The sequence below is a fragment of the Narcine bancroftii genome, chromosome 9, assembly GCF_036971445.1.
Source record: "Narcine bancroftii isolate sNarBan1 chromosome 9, sNarBan1.hap1, whole genome shotgun sequence".
In the NCBI taxonomy this organism is placed as follows: Eukaryota; Metazoa; Chordata; class Chondrichthyes; order Torpediniformes; family Narcinidae; genus Narcine; species Narcine bancroftii.
In genome coordinates, this window is record NC_091477.1 from 82,344,541 (window position 1) to 82,369,264 (window position 24,724).

The 24,724-nt window shown below is 37.8% G+C and overlaps 1 protein-coding gene across 7 annotated transcripts in view; it reads right to left on the reverse strand.

The window, feature by feature from the left end:
- gigyf2 (GRB10 interacting GYF protein 2) overlaps nt 1–24,473 on the reverse strand; it is a 107,571-nt gene extending 83,098 nt beyond the window's left edge. For 5 of the 7 annotated variants that reach the window (XM_069896642.1, XM_069896638.1, XM_069896639.1 and 2 more), the window contains exons 1-5: nt 24,369–24,473; nt 6,456–6,516; nt 4,573–4,702; nt 3,353–3,448; nt 2,361–2,469 (exon numbers count right to left, since the gene is read on the reverse strand). In XM_069896642.1, the coding sequence (XP_069752743.1) occupies nt 2,361–2,469; nt 3,353–3,448; nt 4,573–4,702; nt 6,456–6,496 (376 nt within the window). In that variant the 5' untranslated portion in view covers nt 6,497–6,516; nt 24,369–24,473. Of the gene's footprint in view, nt 1–2,360; nt 2,470–3,352; nt 3,449–4,572; nt 4,703–6,455; nt 6,517–24,368 lie in introns of those variants that run through there. The other 2 variants (XM_069896641.1, XM_069896640.1) reach the window with 1 other exon arrangement.
- Nucleotides 24,474–24,724: the final 251 nt, after the last annotated feature.

Below are 24,724 nucleotides of genomic sequence, written 5' to 3' on the forward strand. Positions count from 1 at the left end.
AGAATGGTGGGATTGTGGAATGACCTGCCATTTGATGTGGTGAATGAGAGTTCGATCTTGTGTTTTAAGAATAAATTAGCTACATACATGGATGGAAGATCTCGAGGATTGGGGAGTAGGAACAGATCAGTGGGACTAGAAAAAGGATGGTTGGCACAGACTAGAGGACTGAATGGCCTATTTTCTGTGCTGCAGAGTTCTATGGTTCTAAGAAAGCATATTTTCCCCTACCTCTCCCATCATTATTACAAAGTTCTTTTGGCTTTATCACTGGAGATTTTCAGGAAATCCTACATGTCCAGGCCTCCCCTTCTCCTGTTGGTTGATGACTACAGCAGTGAAGGAGTCACTACATTGTAGATCTTGATGACATGAGGCAATATCTAAGATCATAGCACCTTGCACAAAGGCACACGTTTTATAAGGTGGAATAGATGTGGTTTGCAGATTGCAGACAGACCATGAAACCAGTATGTATTTTTCTCTAGGAAAAAAGGGCAACAACTGGGTCAGGGCAGCCTATGTGAGGGCATATGAAAATATTTTTGGGCATTCTCAGGCCTGCATGTTCTCTAAGCTTTTCAGAGCTTTGACATCAGCCACAAACAGAAAATGCAACTAGCTCTATACCAGGAGATAAAGATTCATAGTGTGCAGTTAATGACTGAGGCTGCAGGTTTTAAGACACCACAAACCGGTCATTCAAAGTCCGTGTGCTGCAAAAGGACAGCATAGAATGAAACCTCTAACGGCTGCCAACGTGCCTAAATAGTCTAGGCACTTGTCAGGCCATCTAGGTTCAAAGTTGCATCCTGTCAACATTCACAATTATCTGTTGCCTCCTTCATTGCCAGGAAAGAGACTTTCACAGGCTGGCTACAAACACAGAGGAAAGTAGAAAGAGGCCAAGCAAACCAACTTGGAAAACAAGACTAATGTGTAGCACAAGAACGGACAGGAATTGATATTGTACAAAGTGCAAACTTCTGCAGGGCTGAAATTTAATTTCATAAAACTCGAGATTATGAAGATCTAACAATCTGCTTTAATAGATTTTGTAGCACAGGTCACAGAAATGGCAACTAAAGGACAGATAATATTAGAAACGTGAAACACAAAAACTGCAGTTACTGAAATCTTAAGCAAAGAATTGCTAGAGGAACTCAGCAGGTCAGTCAGTATCCATGAGTCAAAAAGGTCAATGTTTCAGGTCTGGACTCTATCAAGACAAGAGGGCAATGAGTGATATTACCTATCTAAAGAGGAAAAGAAACTGGGAAGAGGTCAGAGGTGATTGGACAGAAGGTGTGATGTGGAAAGACAAGTGGAGGCAGAATCCTTTGGGTTGGGGAGTAGAGTAAAATTTTTATGACTTTTGTTTCTAATGTATTGCTGTAACTTCAGGAACAACACATAATTTTTCTCTTGGCAGCTTTAAATTTAATGCTGTGAACAGTGATTTCTCTTATTTTAGGTAATCCCAACGCCACTAATTCCAATGTTTCTATCTATTATTTTTAACCTATTCTCGGAGCAGTGCAATTATTTTCATTCGGTGACAAATTTCAATCCAAGATAGGATCAAATGTACATTTCATTCATTACACCCATTCCACACAGATGTTATCTCTTCATGAAATCAGATCAGCTATAAAAGCACTTGGGACATTAACATTCAAATTTTACACAGGGAAGAAACTATAGTCAAGATGTCTGCATGATACAGTACATTTCTTGTGTCTCATATATCCAGCTGAACGGAAAGTTTTAAAACCACAAGTGTTTCCACCTCTGTAACAATGCCCACTGCAAATAAAGCTCTCTCCTTTTTTTGTTACTTCCCAAATATCGTAATACATGCCGACTCAGCCTCTTTTATCCTACCCGCAATAAACTATTCAAAATTCTGCTGTCTATATCCCAAATAACACATTCTTTTTTTGCTAAATTATGTACCAATATGAAAATTCTCAACATCCTTTATTAGCTCATCTGTTCATTTCTAATTTCCTCCATTCACTACCACATATCCACATCTTCAAATATTTACATACCCTCATCACACTCTTTTCAAAATGTAACTGCTCCTCCATTAGCAGCCGCATCTTTTCTGTTTAGGAATTAAGTTCTGGAATATTTCTGCTGAAATACACTTCTTTTCTTCCTTAAAACTCCCCTTAAATACACCTTTTGGATAGCAACCCCCCAATATTTGGTCATGTTGTGCAATGTGTTAGGATAAATTAACGGTGATATTCCAGCGGATAGTCTAACAATTATTTAATCAATCAGAAGTGTATTGTTCTTTATCAATAAGGTGGCAAACTCAAAATTGGGATGCTTATATTTCTTATGCTTACCTCTGCCTCTTGAGGAACTTCTACCTCTTGCTGCCCCTACCACTGTTCCTCCACCTCGACCCATTAATCTTAGGACTGCTGCACTATTTACAGACATGGAAAAATTTCTCTGGTGGGTTTAAACAAAGAACAAAAGTCAGCCAGATAAAAAGTCACAGGAGAATACAAATCATCCCAGAACTGAAGAGTTTCATGAATTTTCCAACCCAAACTCAACACAGACCTCAAACTCAAGTATGATAAGGCAACACTGCCAAAGATATAATAGCAAAGTATTCATACATTTTTTTGAGAACATAAAGGCAAGTATTCTGGTAAGCCAACCATCACTACTTCTACACCATATGCAGGTTAGACACCTCTATATAAGCATCAGTACAAAAGGTAAAGGCTCCTTTATTGTCACGTAATACTACATTTAGAATGTAACATGCATGGAATTTTTTTTTAACTTTTGTCTACCATAAGGCACACAGAGGGTCGCCACTTTGTCCAGAGCCCCTCACAGAAACCTACAGCACCTGGTGTTCCTACCTCCAAGTACTGGCCAGTCCTGTGCCTGCTTAGCTTCCAATATCAGACAATCCCTGGCATATTTCAAGCTATTAGGTGCTGTCGTTTAGGCTATTACGTGGTGTCAAAATACAATTCTATGGCCCTAGCTCCTCAATTCTTATTATTAACTGTATCAACAATTACTATTTGTGTAACTTCACTTTTTTAATAACTCTTGCAGGCATTATGGACTCAATACTAAGGCTATTATTTATTATTTATTATTTATTTATTATCTACTCCCAAATGTCCTTGATATGGCAAACTAATTAAGGTATTCCAACAATTTGTTAAATGAGGAGCCGAATGGCTTTGATCCAGTAATGATTATAATAAAATCACACCTAAGTTAGGACTGAAGTAAAAGAAACATAAATGAAATGTTATTTTACAGCTTATGGAAGTACTTATTTGCTTATTCTAATACATTTACCTACCTGTTCTTCTTCTGTAAAAGATACAAGAGCTAAAGGTGGCAGGGGCTCCTCTTGCAAAATAGGAATAAACTCTTTATCAGTAAGGTCTACAGGAACCTAAATCACACAAAGAGAATTAAAGCAGTGCAAAAAAAAAAATATCAATAAAATCAAATTTCAGTTAACTCATTATCCTGAAAGAACACTAAATGCAAGAATATTAAGACCCTGCCCCTTCTTCCCTCACCTTTTTATTTGGCCACCTCACTACTTTCTGCTCATAACACTGCTTATATAACTTTGCTGCCTATAGACACTGTGTGACTTGCTGAATTTATCCAGCACTTTTGTGCATTGCATCATGTGCAATAACAATCTTGAAGAACTTAAAATATTGTGGTAAAATAAGTTGCAGTAAAGCAACTTCATCAAAGTAATATAATGAATATGTTGTAGCAGCAGCTACGAGGAAAGAGACCCTCAACCACCACGTTGGGGGTTTCAATGGCAGTTTTATTCAAAACCCGCGTATGACCCTTTAAAGGCAGCATGAGCCCCGCCCCCGCGGGGGCGGTGATGACATCTCGATGCCTGGGGAGCGTGCTCAATTCGAACAATGAGGCAACGAGGTTCCCCGCCAGCACGGTGGTACAAGCGGGGCCGGCTCACTACGGGTAAGTGCGCCGCCACAATATAAACCTTTCATTTATACTGCAAACAGAATAATATGGTAAATTCATCATAGCTTTCTAGTGCTCATTTCCTCCAACTAGCCACTTCATAAGAATGTACCTGCATAATTTGTTTCTTTATTGAGGTACACCACCAAGAAAGTTAAACAACCCACTGAGAAATTAATTTAAATTTAATTTGCTGCAAGAAATGGAGTACCTAGAGGAGCAAATTCAAGCTACTACCCTGAATTAGTCAAAAATGTTTCATGTTCAAAATTAATTATTCTTGGTTTTGAAAAACTTTCACTTAACTTTGCTGCACAAGCCATAAATCTAGTTATATTTCTATGAAAATGAATTACCCCATTTTTAAAATTCAAGTTTTCCTAACTTTAGATATTTTAATGTTACAAGTAATTGCAGTATTCAAGTTCATACACTTTAAAATGTGGCTGATTATATCGTCATGCCAGTCAGCAAAGAAATTTGAATGTTTTCAACTGATTCCATCAGAGTCGACAAGTTTTCCAAAATGACCATGCAATTTTACAAGCATTTGATAAATACCTTAAGATACTTTTCATAAAGTGCTAGCATTTCTTCCCTTCCATAACGGTAATCAGCTAACTTGTACTTTGGCAATGCTGGTGAGAGGGGTGGAGAGGTAATACTCCCACCCCTTGACAATGCACGAAGCCTGAGGAAAAAGAGAACACACTTCGCCTCTTAACAATGAAGAGATTTGCTCTTGTTGATTTAACTTACTGGAGATGTTCAATTTATCGTTTGCAGAACTAGTGCCACCATCAAAAAAAGCTTTACTCACTCCTCTAAAAATATCTACTAATGGTATTCCCCAGCTCGTATAACCCCATAGGTATCTGCCCTGTTCTACATTATAGATCTTCTTTGTACATTTCTACTTAAATTTTACGTCATCCTATATTGGCAAATTAAACTAGCTAAAAATGCTCTGAATAAACTTATTTGAAATCTCTTAATAAACTATTAACTTACGCATGATTATGATAATGAGTTTATTGTCATATACATTATACTACAAACATATTGACAAAAATATTACTTGCAGCAGCTGAATAGGGACTTGATGTATAAAAAAAACTACAGTAATATAGTTTAAATTAATTAAAAATCTATAATGAATATAAAAGATAGATAATATTCACAGTTATTATACTGAAAGAGAAAAAGTGACATTACAACAGTTGTCCTTTCTGTGTTCCTTATATTTCATCAAATTGTTAAAATAAATCTGAATGCAAAGATTCAAACAAGTAGGAATCTCAACTGTTAGTGACACTGTTTGAACTGTTTATACTGACCATATGTTTGCTAATGCTTTTAAGTCAGGGGAAATTGTTAACAGCAAATTATTCCTCAAGAAGTTAGTTTGTTCAGAAAAGGCAAAGAACATTTCAGGAAACATCATCTTCACCAAAAATTGCAGTGTGGAGAGTTAAGTATGTGGATAATCAACTGCAGTGCTGTTGTTGACACGTTTGATTAAAAGTGGAAATCTACAATCATTTCCATTCTCACTGACCACCTCTACTTCATCCTTAAAATATTGTGTCAGAAATAGAACTCTTGCTGCTTGAAATTAGATGCCTTGATAAGGTATTAATTGTGGTCATTTTCTCTCCGAAGTGTGAAAAGCTTTTCAAAGCATTTATTCCTGTTTATATAGGTGCATTTGTTGAACTGATGGCAAAAAAAAATAATGTTGCTTATCCTAATCTGTCTTTCAGGCACAATGGTAAAATAAAACCCCTCCAATGCTTTTAATACCTTATTTATGCCTGCTTTTGGCTATCCTTTAAATATGAGCTAAATCCTTCTAATCCAGGAAGCAGTCTCCTAAATCTCTCCAATGCAACTGTACCTATTCAAATTTAGACATACAACACAGTAACAAACCCTTCCAACCCATAAGCCATGTCATCCAAATACCCCAATTAACCTACAACCCCTGTACATTTTCAAAGGTGGGAGAAAACCAGAACATCCAGAAGAAACCCATGCAGACCTGGGAGAACATATAAACTCCTTACAGGGTTTGAACCCAAATCACTGTAATAGCATTGCACTAATGCTAACTGTGCCGCCCTACAAAATCAAGAAACCAAATACTGAACCAGGTGAAATCCTTTTGGAAAGGATCTTTCAATTCAAAAACGCCGAGCAACAATGATCTTCTGCTGCTTGCCACTGAACCAGTTTTGGATCTAAATTGTCACTGTCCTTTGAATTCTTTTTTAAAAAAAGGCCTGTCCTGTGAAAGCTCATTAAATGCCTCACATGATTTTATCCACACCACATCAAAACAACAATTTTTCCATAAAAACTAATACTATCCAGCTTAATGATGTTTTCAGCATTAAAAAGGAGTAGCAATAATAGCTAACATAACATAATAAAAGATTTCTCACCACTCAGGCCCAAAGTTAAGTGTTTGTGTTTCTGCTGCCATTTCCTCTGTCACTCAATTTGCTGTAGAAGAATTAAAAATAAAATGACAAATGAGTAAAAACTATAATTCAAAACAAAATATATCAGCTGTGTTCATTGATAGCACTTTTGAGCTAGAAGAGCACAAAGATCCATACAACAAAATTAAGTTTGGCATCTATAATGTAAAGAAGGTGAGCAGAAATGTGATTGATCTTGTTTGAAACATTTTTTTTTCTGTCTGCTCATGTGGATAAAACTATTCCATTTCTTTTTGAAAGGCAGGTAACTCTATAGATGTTCTTAAAAACATTCAGGAATATTATGATGAATGTACAGGATATCGAACATCTTAACAGAAACTGCAGCTGAATCTACAACCACTGAAAAGTTCAAGAGTGGAGGGAATCAGTACTAGAAAGTTGATTGTATAAATGCTACATCTTAAAGGAAAAGGAGAATGAGGAGTGACAGGATCTCGCAGGTAAAGAATGTCAGAATCAGAATTTATTGTCATGAAATTATGTGTTTTCTACAGCATCATCGAGCAAATATTCATATTATAAACATCTTACATTACTATAAAAATAAAAGTGCATGAAAAATAAGGCAGTGTGCTCGTCTTTAGGCTCCTGTACCTTTTTCCCTGATGGTAGCAGAGTGAAGCCTGGGTGGTGGTGGTGGTGGGGAAATCTTTGAGGATAGAGGCTGCTGTTTAAAGAGAGCACCTCATGTCGATGTTCTCGATGGAGTGAAATTTGTGATGTTGCAGGCCAAGTTAACAACCTTCTGGAGTTTATTCTTGTCCTGAGAGTTGGTACCTCCATACCAGGCAGTGATGCAACCAGCCAGAATGTTCTCCATGGTACACCTGCAGAAGTTTTGAGAGTCTTTGGTGGCGTAATGAATCTTCTCAGACGCCTCACAAAGTAAAGCCGCTGGCGAGCTTTCTTTGTTACTGTATCAACAAGGAGGCTCCAGGACAGATCCTCCGAAATGTTGACACCCAAGAATTTAAAGTTCTGAGCACTTGATGAGGAGTGGGTCGTATTCCCCTGACTTCCTTCTGGAGTCCACAATCATCTCCTTGGTTTTGCTAATGTTGAGTGCAAGGTTGTCGTTACACCATTCAATAATTCTCCCTCCTGTATGTTTCCTCATTGTCATTTGTGATTCTGCTGACAACTGTGGTGACATCGGCAAACTTGTAATGGCATTGGAATTGTGCCTGGCCACACATAGTTGTATACTGAGTAGAGGAGTGGACTCAGCACGCATACAGAGAAAACCAATTCAATTTCAAAATATGGGTAAATATGCAGAGATTTGCTAAATAATACAGAATTCAGGCAACCGGCAAAAAAAATCAAGGCAAGAATAAATAAAAATGTAAATATAAGTATAAAATTGTAAAAGTAAATGTAGTCTAAAGTAACACATAAACCTATGATGAAGATGAAAACAAATATTCAGCCAGCAGAGTGTCTGGTTCATGCTTTGCTCATAGCAGATATTTAAATAAAGTTGTTTTTGAATAAAATGGCGTCACCCAGGATGAAGAGCTGATTGATTCTGCTTGGCTTTGGAGTGTCTCCTTATCCCGGTTTAGTAAGAGACTTTATCTTTAATAGTATATTATTAAGTATATTAATAAGGTTTTAACTGTAAACATGGGGGAGTGGGGGTTAATTATCTGGAATTTTGTTGTCCACCTTCCATAGAGGGGGAGGAAGCTGTGACGGTTAAATGCTTTCAAAGAATGTGACTGAAAATAAAATGCTTTAAGGTTTATATATTCATACAAGTGATGTTGTTAAATGTGAGTACAGTATCATATTTTGGGTTTTTCTTTAAAAAAAACTGTTTATTCTTATTGCTTTGGACTATTTGTCCCAGTTTTTTGGAACTACCAAAAAGCTGACTTGTTTTATGCCCAACCACCAGCTGGTTCATACTGTAAAGGTTTACCCATGGACCAAGTCCAGAGTATACATTATGAAAGATTAAAAATAGCTGGAGTGCAATGTGTTAATGCAGTTGTACCTAATGGTCTGAATATGCCGGAGATTGTCAGATCTTGGGAGCTAAGCAGTCTCATGATTCATCAGTACTTGGAGGGGAGACCACCAAGGAACATCTGCGAGGGGTGCTGAACAAAGTAGTGGCTTTCTCTCTGCCTTATTGTAGACAAAGTTAAAAGAATTTCATGGATGTTACATTCTAAATCAAGTATTTTGTGACAATAATGGAACCTTTACCCTTTTTGCCCTTTAGTTAGGCACCATAAAACTCACTTATCTGACATCTACCAACTCCCACAGATGGCAGATACCAGGAATTTTTACTGTACTAGGAACAAATTTTCATTCATTCCATTGTTTTTAGCCCATCTATAAGAACAATGGAATGAAAACTGAACCAAAAGTTGTCCCATACTAAATGCTAACAATGATGGTTTTGGTATGATTAAGCACAGAAAACCGAATCGGGATAACTTGGACTAACATGATTGGGAAAGTTATCAGCAAGTACAGCTTCCAAAATGTTAATAATGATATTTCTATTCTTAAAGTTTACAGAATAGTAAAATAAAACATGGATTACTTGAGCTTCCATGCCTCTACAGCTGCTGCTGCATTTTGCTTGAAGAATTTGATCAGACAACAAACCTGAAATGCAGACAACCCAAGAGCTCTGATGAAGAGCTTGCATCAAATGCAAACAAGTGTTCGAACCAAATGCAGAATAGACATTTCGACCAACAAAATAAATTACCAGCCACTGAAAATATGATTTATCCGAAAATGAACCACAAGAATGCATGGTGAGAAATAATTAATGCAGAAGATATTGAATTAACATGTATACCAAATCTTCCATATGATCCATTCATCACAGGATTACCAGAAAGACATAGCAATGCCAGTTAGTGCCCATCTAAATTAATTTTTCTAACCAATAAAACATAACACAAATGATAACTCTAAAAGGATGCAAATTTACAGTATGTTTCTCTATATTGTGAATGTACCCTTCAAACATACTTAATTCGCTCAAGTATTTAGGGCACACTGAGACTGCAAATGCACATTTCAAAACTGAACTTTCTTTTTATCCATTAAAAAAATAATTTGGCATTATTGAAATAAATACTTGGGATCAAAACATTCAGTGCAAGCACGAATATTTCACCCGTGCAAAGTCAGATTGAGCCCACCTTGCAGAGGTAGGTTAAGCAACATTCAAGATGCTGGAGTAATTAGTACTCTTCACTCAGAATTTAACATTGAGTGTGTTTCTATCTGAAATTAGATAAAAGGTGGAGAGATAGCCTACAACTCTCCTGTCTTTAGCCATCTGGATAATATAAAGTTTTATAGATAAAGGAAGCAAGCCTAACCCTGTTCTTTTATTTGCAGCTATGATTATAAGTTTCCAGTCATTAGTTAACTCCTGAACACAGGTGACAGGGAAATATCAAGAATGGCAGTCTGTTGAGGGCATGAATGCCAATTATCACAAATCTGTCAAAATTTACTCAAATATGAAACCTGTATCTTTCTGCATTTCACAAGTTTAAGAAGTTGCTGAATGACATGCTAATTTTTAGTCAACTGCATTGTGCAAAGCAATCTGTTTGGAAATAGGCAAAATGCTACGAATGAATAATATCCTGGAAAATGTCCTATATGCATCATAAAACAGGTTGATAAAGTTATTTATCAAGATAAAGGAGCAGAACAATTGGATAGCTAGTTCAAATTTATTATCAGAGTACATACATGATATCACATACAACCCTGAGCTTCTTTTTCCTGCAGCCCAGCTAGAATTTATAATTACCAGTAAATGTAAACTATACCAAGAAATAAATGTATACAAGGAAATGTAAACAAAATAAAGAAACTTAAACAAACTGCCTTTACAAATACAGAAATATTCAATAAATAATGAGTCCTTAAGTGCGTCTAAAATCCGAGTCTCTGAAGGAGTCTGTTGTTCAGGAGTCGAAGATGGTTAAATGGTTAAAGGCAACGTTACTTCTAATTTTTAATGGTCAGTGCGCGCAAAAATCTTAAGTTGTACAAATTTGTTTTTTCCAGTGGCAAAAGTATGGGCGCATTGAATGCTTGTGCAAATGTAAACTTAAAATTGTTTCAAGATAATTTTGGCACAGCCTATATCTCATGGCTAATAAAACTGTATTGGCATGCTTTAATACGCAGTGCAATTACCCGAAATCAGATTCTCCAAAATCCTCATTTATCTGAAAACAATTTTAAAATTTAGGATAAATGAGGATATCCAAAACAAATCAGAAATCCTCATTTACCTGAAATTTTTTTCAGAGCCAAACTGACCTCACAGGTTGAAATAAAATTAAATCAATGTGAAATTAGAGCAACGTTTGTCGTTGTTTCAGGTAACTCCCTCCCCTTTCTCTTTCCATTTCTTCTTTACCTTCCCCTATTGACTTTTCTCTCCAACTCTCCCTCTCAAACTGTGTGCCAGTCTCCTGGCCGCAAGTAGACAGAAGAAGCGTCTGTCCCAGCGTCATCAAGGAGAGCGGCCTCCCAGTAGCAGTGGGGACATCGGTGGGGAGGTGTCGGTGATCAGTGATGGCTAGCAATTTTTTTGGGGGTGAAATTAAACATTGTTTTAATGCTTAAAAAGCCTTCCCTTGTTGTTTGTTGTTCACTGTCACAAGTGATTTGATGTGGCTACTGGGCTTTTAATTAAAAATAACCAGTTCTCCAGAAAAGAAATTATCCGACCTAGGCCAGGTCCTGACCATTTTGGATAATCGGAGTTGTACTGTAATACAAGTATGACTAACTAGTTAACAGAAAAAGTTGGCTAAGAGATTATTTTCAATAAGGATAATTATTAATTACTACATTATTTTAGGTAACTGATCTTTTGTGCACTGATTGCAAAACATGCATATGCATGCACACACAGCTTAGAGGGAACAGTGGTTGAGGGGTAACAGCCATCCCTAAGCCTCAAGGTACAAGTCTGGTGGCACCAGTACATTTGAACTTCATTGCTTCTGTAAACTGCCCCACAGTACATGCTATTTGAAGAACCTGGTGGGATTTCAATTTGCCTCCAGGACAGGAGTTCAGGCCTTTGATTTCAAGCCCGATAATAAAGTCAATATGCTCATAGTAATGCAGCAAGGTAAGAGTACCAGCAAATCTTGTTAAGGCCTTTTCCAGTGTTGTCATGTGACAAGCAGCAGAGGAGTTTCCTAAGATCTAATCCTTTTTATTGCTAGTATCAAGATAAATGAATGTGGACAGACATTTGTAACAAGTTATTAAATTTAGGAACAAAAGCCCCTGTTATCTGGAATTCTAGCAACCAGCAACCTCAAACAAAATTGAGGAAAATATATGGGTAAAAAAATTCAGAAGTTTCAAATTGGCTCACCTTGCTGTTAGTTCACCAATCCATGCAACACAATCTCAAGCAACCAGAAAATTCACTTATCCAACATCTACCAATCCCCATAGGTACTGGATGCCAGGGGATTTTACTGAACATTCTCAAGCACATCACGACCAAGAGGTAAACAGTACAAACTCTCTTAAATGATTTCATTTGTACAGGTCTGAAAATATATGTATATCCCTTGCATTATATCACACTTAAATGCAACCTTCAAGATCTGTAGGTTAAATTTTACTTCAATTTCTAAGTGTGCCTTTAAAATCTGAGTACTTGACCAAACTTTCATAAGGTGCCTTAATGCTTCCTCTCCTGTCTCTGGTTTGGCTTGAACTCACAAGTGGGCTATATAGAGTCAAGAGGGATACATATTGGAAACAAGCCCTTCAGTGGGTGACTCTATGCCAACTACTAATTTACATGCTTACAATAATCCTATATGAATCCCAATTTTTATTTTCCCCCACTCAGATACAACAACTTAGACTGAAATGGAACATTATCAAGATACCATGAAAAAAAGTGTTGCATGTTATCCAAGCAAATCAATCTGTCCTCGAGTACAACAGGAAATTAAAAACAAAAGTGTGGAGCATAATGTTATCGAGAAGAACATAGTGCAAGGGCAGCATTTCGTCACCAACATGCAGCATTCCAGAGACACTAAGCAACTGGAGTTTTGCCTTCAAGTCATGAGTCCAGGATGTGGATTTGTCATGTTGTAAGCACCGCTTTTTAATTACCCCCCTCCCCAACCACCACTATTAGCACGATTAGGCCGAAGATACGAGTTTGAAAATGTACAATGCCAGATTAAGTGAGTGACCACCAACTTGTTACATGCGACAACAGGAGAACAAACACACTCGACCACTGCTACACCACCAAGAAGAACACACATCGAGCCATACCACGACTGCACTTCTGGAAGTCTGATCAACTGTCTGTACTTCCACTCCTGATTGAAGACGACAGCACCAGTGGTAAAGATGGCAAAACAATGGATGAGGGAAGTGGAGGAGCATCTGCAAGACTGCTTTGAATCAGTTGACTGGAATATATTCAAGAACACATCCATAGACTTAAATGAATAGGTGTCTCCAACTTCATCAAGCTTGCGTTGTGGAAGAAGGCGTATAAATCAGCATTTAGATATCCGACAGTGTTGAAGGTGTTTTATGGGCAATATCAATATCAGTTTTTTTGAGAAAGCTCAGGATGCACTAACTTTTACTAATTCATTGCCAGATAATAAGTTGAGTTATGACCTCTCCAGGAAACCGTTAGTCAACATTACTAAGGCCAAGAATGGAAATGGTAATGGGCTTCAGAAGATGGAAACGATACAACTGGTTGAAGTGATGGAGGATACTCAAATCCAACCTGGACAATAAAATGATTAACTATGTTTTGTTTGGAAGCCTGGCCGAGGAGAGATCGATGACCCTGCTGAGTTCCAAGTTATCTGCCACTAGTTGTATTGACCACACCCAGTCAACGAGGGGGTTACTGCTTTACAGGTTTTTGGTGGGGGGAGGGGTTCTTTTGTATTAATCTTGTTTTTGTAAAAAGATTTTTTTTTAATTTTTTTAAATTAGATTTAGGGGGGGACTTTTTTTAAAAAAAAGGAGCCACAACTAGTGTAAGGGCTGACAGTGTTGGGTGCCACTCTATTCTTCTCTTCTTTGGCTTGGCTTCGCGGACGAAGATTTAAGGAGGGGTATGTCCACGTCTGCTGCAGGCTCATTGGTGACTGACAAGTCCGATGCAGGACAGGCAGGCAGGGTTGCAGCGGTTGCAAGGGAAAATTGGTGGGTTGGGGTTGGGAATTGGGTTTTTCCTGCTTTGTCTTTTGTCAGTGAGGTAGGCTCTGCAGTCTTCTGAATAACCTGAATTATGTGACTTTTAATGTTAAGGGGTTAAATCATCCAATAAAATGGAAACGTATTTTGGACTATATTATAAAGTTGAAAGTAGATATTGCATTGTTGCAAGAAACAGATCTGACAGAGAAAGAGCATTTGAAATTGAAGAGGAATTGGGTAGGGCATGTGATTGCCTCTTCTTTTAATTCGAAAGCCAGAGGGGTTGCAATTTTGATAAATAAAAAAAGTACCTTTTGTTTTAGATTCTTTCTCTGCTAATATAGGTAGAGTATTGACGGTTAATTGTAAAATATTTTCTGAAACTTGGAGATTGATGAATGTTTATGCACCAAATGAAGATGAGGAAGTATCTGTTACTGATGTTTTCTTAAATTTGAATCAATCGAATCAAAATGTTTTAATATGAGGAGATTTTAATTGCTGTCTAGATCTATTATTAGATAAATCTCCAAAAACTGTGAAATGGCAAAATGAATAATTGAGACGATGAGAGATCTGAATTTGGATGAAATATGGAGGAAATTAAATCCAACTGAAAAGGATTTTTCTTTTTATTCTGCTTGACATAATTTGTTTTCTAGAAGTGATTTATTTTTAGTTTCAGCACAGTTGCAGGGTGGGTTTATTCATGCTGAATATAAAAGTAGAACATTGTCTGATCATTCATTGTTGTTAGTTTCTTGTTTGGGTACTGAGGTGGTATAGACTGCCTATCGTTGGAGATTCAATGAAATGTTGTTAAAAAAGCCTGATTTTGTAAAGTATATAAGAGATTAAATTGTTTTTTCTTTACAAATGAATAAAGGTTTAGTACAAAGTAAATTTGTTTTATAGGATGCTTTGAAAGCATACTTAAGAGGTCAGATTATTAGTTATACTGCAAAAGTTAAAAAATATATTTGTTAGAGAGTCAAAATTTGGAGAAAGAATTTCAGAAGAATTCCACTGAAGATAATAAGATACAATTACCCAAATTAAAACTTTGTTTATAACACTTTGCAATCTTATAAATGTGAGAAAAATTATTCAGTGGTCAAAGCAATGTTATTATGAGTTGGGTGAAAGAGCGAATAAAGTTATAGTTCGGCAACTGAAAACTAAACAAGCATCAAGAACGATTAATGTCATTAGGAAAAATTCAGAGATTACATGTAAACCGCAGGAAATTAATGAGGAATTTTAAAAATTTTATCAAGGTTTGTATACATCAGAGGGTGCTCAAGATATAGATCAGATTGATTCTTTTTTATCTAATTTAAATTAGATGGATATTAAAGTTTAGATCGTTCATTTACTGATTTAGAGCTTAAAGAAGCATTGCAATCAATGCCTGCAGGGAAATCTCCTGGAGAGGATGGGTTTACAACGGAGTTTTCTAATGATTTATTGTTTCCGGTATATATAAAAGTTTTGAAACAAGCAACTGAAACTAGTTCATTTCCATAATCATTTTCAAGGGGATTGATAACTGTTAGTCCAAAGAAAGATAGGGACCCTTTAAAAGTGGCCTATATAGACCAATATCTTTATTAACTGTGGATTATAAGATTGTGGTGAAAGTATTAGTTAATGGATTATCCAATTTTTTACCAAATTTAGTACATGTTGATCAAGCAGATTTTATTAAAGGTAGATATCCTGCAGATAATATTATTAAATTGATTTTGATAATCAATGCTTCAAGACAACAGGTTAATCAACCAATGATAGTAGCATTAGATGCGGAGACAGCTTTTGATCGGGTTGAATGGAATTTTTTTTGTTCAAGGTGTTAGAAAGATTTAATTTTGATCAGCTTTTTACTGGCTGGGTTAAGGCTTTATATATTGGTCCTTCTGCAAGAGAAATGACGAATGGACAGATTTCATCGGCATTTAATTTGTCTCGTTCAACTGGACAGGGTTGTCCTCTTTCACCAGCTTTATTTGCTTTGGTAATAGAACCATTGGCTCAAGCTATAAGGCAAGACACTAATATTAAAGGAATTACAATAGGTGAACTAGAGTATAAAATTAATTTGTTTGCAGACAGAGTGTTGATATATTTGATACATCCTAAAGATACTTTAAAATTTTTGCAAAATTTGTTAAATCGGTATGGTATGCTTTCAGGTTATAAAGTTAATTGGGGAAAAAGTGAAATATTATCTATATCAGAGAAAGATTATACAGATTGTAGACAAATTACTAAATTTAGATGGTCTAATAAAATTAAATATTTAGGAGTTATAGTGAATAGAAAATATATAATTTAAATTATATAAATCTTGATATCATTGTTAAATAAAATCAAAGCTGATTTACATAGATGGAAAGATTTACCAATGACTTTAATTGGGAGAGTTAATTGTATAAAAATGAATATATATCCCCTGTACACAATATCTTTTTCAGGCTATTTCAAGTGTAATACCAAAGAAAATGTTTAAGGAATTAAATAAAGTAATTTGAGTACTTTTGTGGAAAGGTAAATTGTCAAGAGTTTCTATGCAAAAATTAACATGGCGACATGAATGGGTGGACTTCAATTACCACATTTTCAAAATTATTAAGAGGTGGCATAATTGAAATTCATTAATAGGTTATTTGATGGTGAACTCCCTCCCACCTATGTGTGCAAAAGTTGAATTAGATCATATTTCTGAAAATAAAATCAGACATTTTATTTATAAATGGAATCCTTTATTGTTACAAAAATATAAGTTACCTGTGTTGTGACATATAATGGATTTTTGGTATAAGCGAGATCAACTTATAGGATCTAAAGGAAAAATTTCAGTAAAATCACTGCTATATCAGAACAAATTAATTCCTTTTTCTTTAAATAATCCTTATTTGAAAAACTGGGAAATGAATCAATACGATACAGGATTGTTTTGAGGCAGGTAGATTTTCTACATTTACTAGATTACGAGAGAAGTTTTCACCAAATTCCTTTTTTGTCTACTATCAAGTTCGGGGCTTTTTACAAACAAATTTTGGATGGGATTTGGTTTTACCAGGTCAAACAAAATTTGAGATGTTAATTACAGATAAAGGAAATAAGGAGTTCATTTCAGATATGTACAGGTTGATGCAAGAAAAAAATGAATAAAGTTGACGAAAATAAAATGAAGGAGAAATGGGAGAAGGATTTAGATATTGTTTAGTCCTGGGAAGAATGGTCAGATATGTGTATGGATAGTGTTACAAAATTACTTAATGTGAGATATAGTATGCTTACTTATAATTTTATCCATCAATTGTATTTAACTCCGGAAAAGTTGAAGAAAAATATGGATTCAGCTTGTCAGATCTGTGTTTTAGATGTGGAGAACAGATAGGTACTTTCATGCATTCTGTTTGGTCGTGTGAAAAAGTTAAACCTTTTAGGAATAAAGTTAAAAGTTTTTGAGAGATTTATTTAAAATTGATCTCCAATTAGATCCAATGATGTGTTTATTAGGTTTCATGAATGTATTAAATGAAAAGCTGCAGATGGATGATCCACAATTGGCTTTTGTGCGATTAGGGGGGGGAAGGTTGGGAGCAGCTAGTTTAGATGAGGGGAGGGGAAGTTTTGTTTTACTTTGTAATTTTAAATTTTCTTTGTTATCTTTATCGTTTTGTAAAATATTTAAATAAAATTTTCGAAATAAAAAGCGTGAATGAGTGTGTGCCCATGCACACGTACTAGGTATTCCCCAACCAGACGTTCTGGATAAATCAGAGAATTCGGAACCTGCTTCACTACTTTGAGAAGAACCACCAAACAGTGACTACTAGATTCCTGAAAAGGCTGAGGACCGTGAGATATCTGTCTCTGAGGGCGACGTCAGGACATCATTCAAGATGGTGAACCCTCGCAAGGCATCAGGCCCTGACCTGGCAGATACTGAAAATCTGCGCCAACCAACTAGCTTGAGCATTCAGACATTTTCAATCTCTCTTTGCTGCAGTCAGAGGTTCCCATCTGCTTCAAAAGGGCATCAATCATCCCAGTACCCAAGAGCAGAGTGAGCTACCTCAATGACTACACTAGCTTTGACTGTGATTAAATGCTTTGAAAAGCTCATCATGGCCAAAATTAACATGTAACTAAGCAAAAATCTGGACCTGCTGCAATTCACCCATCATCACAATCACTCCACAGCAGATGCAATATCGCTGGCTCTTCACTCAGCACTGGATCACCTTGAAAACAGCAATTTATACATACATCTGCCCTTCATCGATTACAGCTCAGTCATCAGTATCATTATTCTCTCAGTGCTGGTCGAGAAGCTACAAACTCTAGGAATCAGTATTAGCCTCCACAACTGGATCCTTTGACTTTCTCATTAGACCAGTCAGTACAAATGGGAAACAATGTCTCCTCCTCAATGATTATCAGCACAGGAGGGCCCAAGGATGCCCACTGCTCTATTTATTATACCTGCATGACTGTGTGGCCAGGCACAATTCCAATGCCATCTACAAGTGTGCTGATACCTGTTGTCGGCAGAATCACAAACAGCCATGAGGATACATACAGGAGGGAGAGAGATCAGCTCGAGGAATGTTTAACAACACTCAATGTCAGCAAAACTAAGGAGATGATTGTGGACTTCAGGAGGAAGTCAAATGAACAGACCCAGTCCTCATCAATGGCTCAGTAGTGGAGAAGATCAAAAAGTTTAAATTCCTGGTGTCAACATCTCCGAGGATCTGTCCTGGAGTCCCCATGTTAATGCAATCACAAAAGCGGCTTGCCGGCGCCTATACTTTGTGAGTTGCAAGGACATCTACGAGGTGTAGATGCGTGAGATAACGTCATCCGATGCTGACGTTGAGCAGATTTTGCTTTCACACTTGCCACTTTAAAGGCCGATTGGCGTTCGATTCCTGGGATCACTGGCAAGTGTGAAAGGGGCTTTACTTTTCGTCCACTATTATTTTTATAGCAATGTTGTAAGGTGGTTATAATATGAATGTTTGTACTACGATGCTGCCACAAAACCCCGAATTTCATGACTTCTTCATGTCAATAAATTTTGATTTCACTAATAAGGCCCGTGCAGTAGAAAGAAACTCACTGAATCTGGCAATGCACGTTTTCAAACTCGTATCTTCAGCCCAATCATGCTGCTGTTGGTGGTCGGGGGCAGTTTTAAAAAGTGCTTACAATATGACAATCAAACATCCTGGACTCATGAAATAGAGGCAAAACTCTAGTTGCTCAATGCTTGCTCTCTGGAAATCTGCTACTTCATTTTACACAAATGCACACTTCAGATCCCACAAATAGGTGAGTTTGTTCAAAGCAAGCAAGAACATCCATGAAGCATATTTTCTTTATCCTGAAAAAAATTCCCACAGGAAAAGTTGCTTCAGGCAATGCAACCCACCCTCCAAAGCTAATTGAACATAATCAAATCCTTAAAGCTGAGGACATTAACGGGGGGGGGGGGGGGGAAGGATTCTGACAGTTTTGCCTTTCTTGCCAATGAATTGGAAGGATTTCGCAGGGTTAAATTGCTGTTAAAATTCTATATGGTTTGTTCAGTGAAAGAAATCAACCACTCATCTGATAAGGAAATTCTGAAGTCAAGCAGCAACGAGAAAGGAACTTTCATCAGAACCATCGATTTGAAACATTAACTTCCAGAAATGTTGCTAACCTACTGCTATTTCAGATATCCGGCATCTGTTGTTTATTTTGCTTTGCCATCCTACAACTTATGACTGCAGATCAGCAGCAATGGGTCTGCCTTAACCAACATATGAAATGGTCCTGTAGGGGTAAATAGGAATAGGCAATGAATGCTGCTTTGACAGCAATACCTATATCCCATGAAAGACAAATGCCATATAAATTGTCATTAATGTCTATAAATGTTGCATTCGCCTGCTCTATTTTTTGCCTCAGTCTATTCTTCATGCAAATGAGAAAATTATTTCATTCTTCAAGTGCCTTCCTCAATGCAATAGATATTAAAATAATAAGAAATGGGCATCCACAAAAGAAGCAACCATCTGAAGTATAGGGCAGATAAAAGTTGAAGGAACCTTGAATTACATTCATTAGCATACACTTTACAGTCATTGCATTTTGTTAGGAGAAAAAACTCCCAAGGATTCCTTGTCTGTTTATTACTTTCATGGCTTCCAATTGACATTGTTTAACACTGTATGGATCTCATGCAGAATTTGTCTGGTTTGCAATTTCACTTTGATTTATTATACATGCCATGATCACCCTCAAAATAGCCACTGTTAAAACTGTGTAGAATTCCATAACAAGCTTGGGCAAAAGGTGCAAAAACAGCTAGAATGTGACACAAGTGTCACCTTCTAAAGAAATCAGAGCTCAATAAGCAACAGCTTCATCTGCAATGTTCAGACACAGAATTTGACAAGTTTAGATAATCTAAATAAGGATAAGAGTCTGCACAGTCACATCTTAAATCTCTTGTGCAAGCATGCTACTTAATAGTTCGGTTCCTGTTACTAATGCTTAAATTCTAGTGGCATCTTTAAGTTAGAGGTTCACAAGCATTTTTGTTTTGCCACACTGTGGAATGATTAACATTTCTTTTTCCTCCTCCACCAATTCTTTAACTGTACCCAAATGCCAGTGTGGAACTCAGATCAGATCTCTAAATTTTTTTGATGGTGTTGTTATTGAATAAAATTAACCCATTCAACTAGAAATTGAATATTAAGTCACATACTAATATAAATTTTATCTAGAGAAAATAATGAGTGAGGTGTTGTTAACAAAAAAGTTTTTAAAAATGCCTCAAATAGAAAGTAAATGTTTGCTCCATCTCTTCCATCAGCCTAAAAGTCAGGAAGGCCTCATAGTCAGACTAATTCAGGAATATTCTATATTAGAGAGAAATATATGAAGTTACTAATCACGATTTAAGGGAATCATTATAATTTTTATATGTTATAGATATTTATATATTTCGAGGTTGGAAATAACATCAACTGAAACAAAAATGCAGTCTATTGAATAGCTTTTCACTGAAATTTGAGCAAACCTCATGTTTTAGTCAAATCCACTGAGTATAAGTCACTAGACACTTTTTCTACTTCAACTTTAATGTGCTGCCTCCATTTTAACATGCCAAAATTTTCAAATGTGATCATTTAAATTGCTGCATGCCTTAAAAATGAATGTAATAAAATGAATCAACTCTTCAAAGTTTCTAAAGGCAGGCTCTGGAAATCTTGAAAAAAAAATTGCTGGAAATGCTCAGCTGGTCAGGCAGCATCTATGCAGTGAGAACGTGAGTCAATGATCTTTCACAAAATTGCACTCAAGAAAGATTCACCCATTTACAGGGTTTAAGAAAGTGGTTTTCAAACTTTTTCTTTCCATTCCCATCTCTTGGCTTGGCTTCGCGGATGAAGATTTATGGAGGGGGTAAATGTCCACGTCAGCTGCAGGCTCGTTTGTGGCTGACAAGTCCGATGCGGGACAGGCAGACATGGTTGCAGTGGTTGCAGGGGAAAATTGGTTGGTTGGGGTTGGGTGTTTGGTTTTTCCTCCTTTGTCTTTTGTCAATGAGGTGGGCTCTGCGGTCTTCTTCAAAGGAGGTTGCTGCCCGCCAAACTGTGAGGCGCCAAGATGTACGGTTTGAGGCGATATCAGCCCACTGGCAGTGGTCAATGTGGCAGGCACCAAGAGATTTCTTTAGGCAGTCCTTGTACCTCTTCTTTGGTGCACCTCTGTCACGGTGGCCAGTGGAGAGCTCGCCATATAACACGATCGTGGGAAGGCGATGGTCCTCCATTCTGGAGACGTGACCCACCCAGCGCAGCTGGATCTTCAGCAGCGTGGACACGATTCTGTCGGCCTCTGCCATCTCGAGTACTTCGATGTTAGGGATGAAGTCGCTCCAATGAATGTTGAGGATGGAGCGGAGACAACGCTGGTGGAAGCGTTCTAGGAGCCGTAGGTGATGCCGGTAGAGGACCGACCCATGATTCGGAGCCGAACAGGAGTGTGGGTATGACAACGGCTCTGTATACGCTTATCTTTGTGAGGTTTTTCAGTTGATTGTTTTTCCAGACTCTTTTGTGTAGTCTTCCAAAGGCGCTATGTGCCTTGGCGAGTCTGTTGTCTATCTCATTGTCGATCCTTGCATCTGATGAAATGGTGCAGCCGAGATAGGTAAACTGGTTGACCGTTTTGAGTTTTGTGTGCCCGATGGAGATGTGGGGGGGCTGGTAGTCATGGTGGGGAGCTGGCTGATGGAGGACCTCAGTTTTCTTCAGGCTGACTTCCAGGCCAAACATTTTGGCAGTTTCCGCAAAACAGGACATCAAGCGCCTAAGAGCTGGCTCTGAATGGGCAACTGAAGCGGCATCGTCTGCAAAGAGTAGTTCACGGACAAGTTGCTCTTGTGTCTTGGTGTGAGCTTGCAGGCGCCTCAGATTGAAGAGGCTGCCATCCGTGCGGTACCGGATGTAAACAGTGTCTTCATTGTTGAGGTCTTTCATGGCTTGGTTCAGCATCATGCTGAAGAAGATTGAAAAGAGGGTTGGTGCGAGAACGCAGCCTTGCTTCACGCCATTGGTAATGGAGAAGGGTTCAGAGAGCTCATTGCTGTATCTGACCCGACCTTGTTGGTTTTCGTGCAGTTGGATAACCATGTTGAGGAACTTTGGGGGGCATCCGATGCGCTCTAGTATTTGCCAAAGCCCTTTCCTGCTCACGGTGTCGAAGGCTTTGGTGAGGTCAACAAAGATGATGTAGAGTCCTTTGTATGCCATTGGTACTCTGTGATTAGTAAGGGATTACTTTCAGGTGGAATGGGAGTGGGGAAAAAAGTTGAGAACCACTGTTCTAGACCCAATTGTTACTGAAATATTTTGCTTGAGAAAAATTGTCATTGGCCAATTTTCTTTGGAGTTATGAAACTGTGCACATAACAAGTCAATTAGGTACGATTAAAACAAACTTTTTCTTTACACTCACATACGACATTAAGTAATCTCTTATTAATCACAACATCTATGGCACAGGGATCACTTAAGGGTGGTAAGTGAGTGGAAAGAAAAAGTTCAAAAACCATTGTTTTAAGCTTTAGGTCTGTGAAACTTGAGTTAAGCTGACAATGTACAGTTTTAGTAGAGTGCAACGAATGGAAAATAATGTCTGCAATCTCATTGGCAAGGAGGGGCAGTGTGGGGAGGAGATGAGCTATATACATAAGTATCCTTACAGGCCTAGCACAATTTACTACAGGGAATTGCAACACATCAATAATTTTGCATTTTTTTTTAAACTTCATTTATATCAAATTTTAGACATTCTATTGCATCAGTTATAAACTAAATAGTCATTTCTAACAAAGGCAGAAAATGACAGCTTTTGCAATAGGTGAATCCAATTACAATGAATAAATTCTCAATTATAAAAACAATTTCAAACTCATTTATCATTGAATGTAATGCATTGATAGAGCACTAATTCACATAGCACAATCAATTACATATCACAATGCAAGATTTTCAAAACCTAGGCTTTGGACCTGTGAGCAAGAGACCTAGGGTTAAATGATTTTCATGACTGTCATGCCTTACACCAAACATTACACAACACACTCAACACCAATCTTTTCCAAAAAAAAAACCATTATTCTGCCAACAAGGAACAACATCCCTCTACAAGTCAGGAATTCAACTGATTACAATGCAGCGCAATAATGTGCAACTGATGTTTAAATAAGTATCATGTAATTACTCTTGCTCCAAGTGCCAACGTCATGGCTAGTAACAATTGTGACATCATTACATTGCTCTTTGTTACATTAATTTAGGACTTTTAAATAATAATTCCAAACAATGTTTATTGAAAGGAAGTGAATGCTAAATACAATCATTCGAATTTCACATACTTTAAGTAGGAAATTCATTTTACGGAGGAAATTATAAGACATTCATAACTTTAGTACATACATACGGAAATGGTTCGGGATTGACGAACGTGCAAACACAACTGATAAATTTACAATGTAAAAGTCGGTGAGATCAATCCTGATATTTACTTTATTTGTGGGGCTGTCGATCACATAAAGAAAGAAAGATCAACACTGCGAGGGTGTGAAACTACCCGGCCCGCAGAGTTCCACCCTTTTTATTGACAAGCGCCGAGTAAATCATCGGCCAGTGTGGCACTGCCAACAGTCCCACACATCCTGCCCGCCGCAAGCAGCTCCTTTTCAAGCCTGCTTCAGGAGGCCGCTTTGCTGGGTGAGGCATCGGTGTGAATTGCCGCGACTTCGGGTTCGGTTTCCCTATTCGAGAGCGCGGCTTTTGGGGCCTATCTTTGGGTGGGGAGTGGCTGGTTAGGGAACTCGAATGGTCGGGTCCTCCAGCTACACCATGTGCTGATCGCGGCTTCCCCTTCACCCGCGACGGCCCCCATCAGCTGCTGGGGCCAGCACCCGGGTTGAGCTTGAGGGTTGGGTGGGGGGGGGAGAAAGACGGAGCTCAACTATCCATGGCAGACTACTGGGCTGTTACCCTACAACCAAGCAGTGTCCTGGGGTTGTCACGTCCCCCAGTGCCAGTGTTTTACCTGCACTGATCGCGAACAGGAAGGTTTATCACAGCCACGCTCACAGCGTTTCTACTCTCTTCGGCGACAAGATGGCGGAATAATAGCTATCACGTGATCTGCAGTCCAACTGCACGTCCCCGGATGCAAATCAATCGGGACGCCCAGCGAACAAATGCGCATGCGCTTTCTTCCAGCTGCGCCCATCCCTTCACCTTCATGCACGTTGGACGTTGGCTCATATCATTCTGGCAAGTGAGTTTGCATCAAACAAGAACTCTTATAAAATACTCACTCTGTGTTTTGTGGAAAGAGGAAACAATGGTGGCTTTTATGTACTATAAGGTTGGGCACGATTTGATGACTCTGAAAGCAGA